The following is a 7,287-nucleotide window of genomic DNA, read 5'->3' as shown; positions in this document are numbered from 1 at the left end:
GACGTACCACAGCACAATAGGGACCTCAAATTTTCTCGGAGCTATTTTATTGCATGTGATTTGTTTATGCAACCTACGAGATAACTTACTTGCCAGCTTCATGAAAAATAGGCCACGCCATAATTGTGTCAAACAATATTGGGGAAGTTAACTCATACGACACCATGCCTGCCGGCATATTAAAACCTTGGTTACGTTAGGAAGGAAAAAAATAAGGTCAATATTTATTTTATTTAGTATTTATTAAATTAAGTTTGGAGAATTAATATTTAATTTGGTTCTTAAAATTTGAAGTCGGACTTAAATTGACTTCTAAAATTACGATTAACTTAATTCGACCACCAAAATTTACAATAATAACTCATGTTATTTTCGTAATCGGCGTGTTAACTTTACATGTTAATTCTTGTTAAGATTTATATTTTTTGCCTAAATTTCATGTGACTGAGACCTACTAGACCTCATAAAAGTTTGATTGACTTTTCAACATCCTTATTAAAACGATAATAATAAGTTCAATTTGAAAATTTTGATCACATGGAACCTGCGCAAGGAATCCAAATCACAATAAATTAATGTACCAAATCAACATGTCGTTAATATAAATTAGCTTAAAGATTAATGTGAGTTACGATTGTAAATTTTGGAGTCCAATTTGAGTCTATTAAAATTTTAAGGGTTAAATTTAATTTAATTTTAAATTTTAGAAGCCAAGTTGAGTATTAACTACTCAAATTTGGATTATTTTAACTAATTTTTTTGTCTTCCAAATTTTAAGTACAACTTTTCTTCTAAAGAAGAAATAAAATTATAGTAAAGATCAGAAGAATGCTGGTTATATCTATCACCTTTTAATATAACAAAAATATTAGATAAATAACATTTTTATATTTATCTTGTATTTGAGTCAACATTTATAATTTTTTTACATCTTTACAAGAATGATCTTTTCTAAGTTCACACCAACAAATTGGTGAAATTCGAATAATGATGGAGCAATTGGCTTTTCTTTCTTTCTTTTTCTTTTCCACATCTACAAGGCCTAATAATAATAAATTAACAATAGGCTACAATGTCATAGCGAGGTCCAGAAAGCTATTGATCGAAGTGCATGAAATTATGGTAAATTTAGTTTTAATTAACTCTTACTTGATTTGCTTCCATATATAGTATCCCTTTCATACTGTGCATCATTTGCAAGATTTAGTCTCGTTAGGCAATTGGATGGTGTTTGGTCCATGTTTCATGCCATGACCACTTTGCCTAGCTATCTCATGTAATTAAGAGAATAAATGGAGCATAATTAAAAAACTGTAATATTAGGAAGAGAAAAAAATAATTAGAATTTATCTTATTTAATATTTATTAATTATTACTAAAATTAATAAATATTAAAAAAGACAAATTTTAACTATTTTTTTATTATTAAACATTTCGATTAAGAAAATGGTATGAGGGAGATGTTCACTCAAATAATCAAACTGTTAAATAGTAGCAACTAAATTAATAGATAAGAAGATTCGTGTTATCAGAGTTTAATTAAACCCGGCCTCTCTAGACTAGGTCAAGTGCATATATATAACGTTGATGAAGGAAAAAGGGCATTCAATGGTTCCCCCAATAAAAAAAAGTTTAATCCATTGGAAAAACCATGGGAGGACTTCTTGAGTTAGGTGTATATACTCATCTAGTCATCTTCTATAAATATAAGAATTCAATTCTTGTAGAGTGAGAGGAAGAGTTAATGGTTAAAATAATCTTTAAAAGATGGGTCAATCGTCAATTTTGTCTTCGAATACTTTTTTTTTTTAATTAAATTAGTCCCTCAAAAATTTAAAATCAATCATGTTTGTCCCTCCGTCATTTAGTTAATATTTAATAAAGAATAATATATGAATTAACTCATTGTCTTATGTAAAAATAAATCAATAGGACTAACATTTTTCTCTGTAAACAATGCAAGTGTCCCTTTATTATCTCAGTTAGTTCTTCCTTTTTTTTGGTTGGAAGTCCGTCTCTATTATTGTTGACTTATTGTAGCAGCATTGATGATGGTTAGTGACGGATTGAAAAATAATTTCAAAGTTGTGGAGGTAAATATATAGGGCTTCTTTATTTAAATAAATATCTAAAATTTATTAATTTTCAAAATGCATATGGTTGAAAAGGGAAATAAAAATACGTATAGTCATCTTATTGGTACGGGTTGTGAAATAGATTTCTCCTTTAACTCATTTCAGGCGTCTGCATAATGGAAGCTGGCACCTGCAAGTTGAAGCTGGCACGTTCAATCATCGACGAGGCACTTGCAAATTGGGATAATTTATGGGCTGCGCCAGCAAAATGGAGCATCTCCGGGTGGCGTTTGCGAAATGGACTATGGCTGAGCATTTCATTATCAGGATCGTCTCTTGATAGTGTATCTTCACTGATATTTTCGTGAAACTTAACATTTGATTCTCTTCATTTTTTTTTCCTAAACAATAATTCATTAATTTAGAATAGAATAAATTTTAGACATGCAAGACAAGCCAATCCTATTTTCAAGTCAGAGCATATAGAGACATGTCCCAGGAGAATGAAAATGAATAGCTAAAACTAGATATCTGATATAAACATGAGCAAAATCATGATACAAACATGAGCAAAATCATGACACTACATCTTCTGTGATCTTTCAATTTGCAACAATAAAAAAGTCCAAATCCCATGAGCAAAATCAAAAGTAATTATTTTTACTTATCAAAATGTGCAAAATAAGATTAGAAAATTAACAAAATCAGGACATTTTTATTTAATTATTCATTCAGTATTCACAGCACAGAGATAGTATAGTTCAAATGTAATCTTCTAACAGTGTACTCATTGTTCATATAAAATTCTGATTTGAGTTTCTTGATCTTCACTAAAAGTATGGACTCTTTTTTTTTTTGTTGGCTGTAAAATATAGAGTTAAACACAAATTTAGCAGAAAAAAGTTGAAAAATAAAAATATTTCTTAAACTAGAAATAGAAGAAAAAATTATTTTTCCATATCCAGCTAATATGAATTTTAAGAGAAAAATTCAAACCAGAAGTTGAAAAATACACTCATCTTGCAGGCGCCAGAAATAACAATCATATATATGCAGACCTGTACGAGCTTTTATTTCGCGTATGACGCAGTTGAGTTGGTCTTGACACTTTCACTTTCATTTCACAGGAGCCTAGGCTGAGTTGAAGGTGAATTTCATTTCGCAGCCAGTACTATTAAGATGATCATGCATATTTCTATCTTGCTTTTCAACCATGCGCATTTTGAGAATTAATAATTTTTAAATATTTGTAATAATAATAATAATAATAATAGATAGATAGATAGATAGATAGATAGATAGATAGATAAATAGATGAAAGTACAAAATGTTTTATTCAACTAATTTTTAAATGTTTTTTTATTCAATTTGTGTTTGAGAACTGATCTGATACTTTAAAGTTGGTCTAAAGCAACAAATTCAGAATCGAAAATCATTAGACGAAATAATCTCTTCAAAAATATCTCCAACTAAACTACTAAAAGCTCAGTCACCAGAAAATTAGCTGAAAGACTCCGATAAACAAGTAAAAAGATACGAATAATCGTCTCAAAGTAACTCAATATATATGAGTGACTTACTAAGTCACATGTATGATTTATTGTTCCATATTCTCTTTAGAAATCATCAAACTCTTTCTTACTTGAGCGTTGGAGTCCCTTTGCAGGTGCCCACCGCCACCGTTCTTGAAAGAGATCGAAGCATTATCCCCTTTGTCTAAGGAAAGCAAGTTCAGGCACCAACAGAACGAGCTATATCTTGGAAGCGGTACTCATACAGGAATATTTGACGCCCACCGTGGGACCAAAATTCATCTAACCCCACATTTTCTTATTATTTGTTGTAGTGTCTCCACTTTTTTGCAAGTTGTAGTCTATGGTGGATGAACACAGTTACACTCCTTTAAATCCCACTCCAGCCGAGCTAATGGCCATCAACAAATCTCTCCAAGCAAAAAATCAAAAGATGGCCAAACTATTACGCTAAAAACAGCACAGCCAAAGCAAGGGATGAGAACAAAAAAATACCGAAAACAAGAATGACCATGACGAGCATACGTCGGAGGCCAAACATGTCATACCGACCCCTTCAAAGGCAATAGTGAAAAGAACCAACCCCTTTTCAAAGGAGATCATGAGCTTTCAAATGCTTAAAAATTTCACCCTACCAATGACCCTGAAACCTTACGAGGGAACAGGAGACCCCAATATACATGTCACCAAGTTCTATACAATGATATTCATGAACAAAGAGTCTGATCTGATCCTATGTCGAACTTTTCCCATCTTCTTAGATGGAGCCGCTCTAATTTGGTTCTCCAACTTACCTGAAGGATCCATTTCCAGCTTTGACGAGTTGGTTGACCTTTTTCGTAAACAATTTTGACGCATCCAAAATATATGTACACAACTCCGATTACCTAAGTACTATAAAACAAGGACCGCATGAGAGCCTCAAAGACTATATGACAAGATTCACTGAAACAACTACAGAGATACCTAATTTAAACCCGGAAGTCCACCTGCATGCCTTAAAGAGTGGGCTACGCCTTGGAAAATTCCAGGAGACTATAGTCATAAAAAAAACTAAAAACCTAGCCGAATTCAAAGAGAAAGCAACAAGCCAGATCAAAATAAAGAAACTCCGGCAACTCCGAAAGACAGAGAAACCCGTTTCGAATAAAGAGGATGAAAAACAGAACAAACATGCAAATAGTAGAACAGACCAAAGGCCATTCAAGCTTATGCCAAAGTTCGACAGTTACACTCCCCTCAACACAAAAAGAGAAGACATTATTAGGGACATCTTGCATTCCAAACTCATTAAACCCCCAAACAAAGCAGGCATATACCAAGATCAATGGCATGTAGACAGATCCAGATACTGTACTTTTCATCAGAAATACAGGCATACAACAGACGACTGCATTATAGCCAAAGACCTCCTTGAGAAGCTAGCACGCCAAGGTCTGTTAGACAAATACATAGATACTCGAGGACGAAAGCGAAACACGGAGGATTTCGGCCAACATTCTAAAGCGGCCAAAAATCCTCGAGATAAAGGAAAAAAGGTAGACGAAGATGTCAATCCACTCCAACATATAATAAACTGTATTTTTGGTAGTTTTGCAGGAGGCAGATGCACCAACTCGACCAGAAAAAGATCCTACAGGACTATGATGTCAGTAACGGGGTCAAGCTCGTCCCACACCATTAACTCAAACAAGCCAGAAATTTCATTCTTGCCCACGGATTACAAAGCAAACGACCAAAACCTCGACCATCCAGTTGTGGTATCCGCATAGGTCGGAGAACCACTAGTGAAGAAAGTTCTCATGGATCCCGGGAGTAGCGCAGACATCCTGTTATACTCAACATTCCAAAAAATGAAGCTAAGTGATAAAGCTCTCCAACCATCATCAGGAGAACTGGTAGGTTTCTCAAGTGAGTGAGTTCCAATCCAAGGTTACATTTGGTTACAAACTACACTTGGTAACTATCCTGACTGCAAAACTATGGATATACAATATTTAGTCGTCAACTGCAAAAGTCCCTACAATATAATTTTAAGGAGACCTTATTTAAATGCTTTCAATGCTATTATATCCACTGTGCATCTGTGTATTAAGTTTCTTTTGCAGGATAACAAAGTAATCAAAATTCATGGTGACGAAAGAGAGGCTAGGCAATGGTACAATGCAAGCCTAAAGGTCGAGTACTCAAGACAGCCCGAGTAACAACACGTCCAAGTAGTATACAGCTCAGAACATCTACAACCGTTGGCAGGCTTAGATCCTCGGGCCAATAATCAAGAACGACCAATGCCCACAGACAACCTGACGAAGGTCTAATTAGCAACCGAAGAGAGCAAGTATACATATCTAGGGAACGCATTTAAAGACGAAGAAAAAGAACAACTCGCCGAACTACTGAAACAAAATATCGACCTCTTCGCTTGGACACTAGCAGACATGCCTAGCATAGACCCAAACGTCATCAGCCACAAGTTAACTATTAATCCATCAATCCGACCTGTAGCTCAGAAAAAGCGACATCTTGGCACAGACAAAAGGACAGCTTCCCGGGAAGAAACCCAGAAGCTCCTCAATGCTGGGTTTATTAAAGTGCTCAGATATACAACCTGGCTAGCCAATGTGGTAATGGTTCAGAAGCATAACGGTAAGTAGAGGATGTGCGTGGACTATACCGATCTTAATAAACCATGTCCGAAAGACGCATACCCCCTCCCATGTATTGATAAATTGGTTGACAGCTCTTCTGGTTTTCAATGCTTAAGTTTTATGGATGCTTATTCCGGTTACAACCAAATATTAATGTATTCGGCTGACCAGGATAAGACTGCTTTTATTATTGACAATGGAAATTTTTGTTATAAGGTCATGCCATTTGGACATAAAAACGCAGGTGCAACATATCAAAGACTAATAGACAAAATCTTTTCAAACCAAATCGGCCAAAATATAGAAGTATATGTCGACAATGTGGTGGAAATACACAATCTGCTGCAAACCACATTAATGACTTGAAAGAAATTTTCCAACAACTTTGACTGTATAACATGAAGCTCAATCTTGAGAAGTGTGCTTTTGGGGTACAAGGAGAAAATTTTCTCAGCTTCATGCTCACATGCCGAGGTATAGAAGGTGACCCCGAGAAGTGCCAAGCTATATTAAACATGAGAAGCCCGACCACAGTCAAAGAGGTGTAACAACTTACTGGCCGGCTGGCAGCGCTATCATGTTTCCTGCCTCGGATAGCACACCGGTCACATCATTTCTTCAAGACACTAAGGAATGAAGAGGAATTTGCATGGTCTGATGATTGCGAGAAAGCATTTACCGAACTCAAAAACATACTGTCAGAACCTCCTGTTCTTCACACACCTACACTTGGTAAACCCCTCTATCTTTATCTATCTGGTACTAATCATGTTATCAGTTCTGTCCTGATAACAGAAACAGGGAAGCAACAGCACCCGATATACTTTGTCAGTAAATCACTACAACATGTCGAAGTCAGATATCCAAAGCTGGAAAAATTATCTTTGGCACTAGTAACAACGGCCAAACGATTACGACACTATTTTCAAAGTCACACCATCGTAGTCCGAACAGAGCAATCTCTAAGGCAAATTTTAACAAAACCCAAACTTGTTGGAAGACTAATCAAATGGTCTATAGAACTATCAGAGT

The 7,287-nt window shown here is 35.1% G+C and overlaps 1 protein-coding gene across 1 annotated transcript; it reads left to right on the top strand.

The window, feature by feature from the left end:
* LOC107607823 lies at positions 4,540-5,811 on the top strand. Its single transcript, XM_016309724.1, has 2 exons — positions 4,540-5,145; positions 5,716-5,811. The coding sequence occupies exons 1-2, from the start codon at positions 4,540-4,542 to the stop codon at positions 5,809-5,811; spliced, it is 702 nt and encodes a 233-aa protein (XP_016165210.1).

This window comes from Arachis ipaensis, chromosome B07, assembly GCF_000816755.2.
Source record: "Arachis ipaensis cultivar K30076 chromosome B07, Araip1.1, whole genome shotgun sequence".
NCBI lineage: Eukaryota > Viridiplantae > Streptophyta > Magnoliopsida > Fabales > Fabaceae > Arachis > Arachis ipaensis.
This window is presented reverse-complemented; position numbering and strand designations above follow the sequence as displayed.

Coding starts and splice junctions, on each gene's coding strand:
- LOC107607823 (XM_016309724.1), top strand. CDS start 4,540: ATGACAAGATTCACTGAAACAACTACAGAGATACCTAATTTAAACCCG. Junction 5,146..5,715: donor CTCGAGATAAAGGAAAAAAG/GTAGACGAAGAT, acceptor TTTCTTTTGCAG/GATAACAAAGTAATCAAAAT.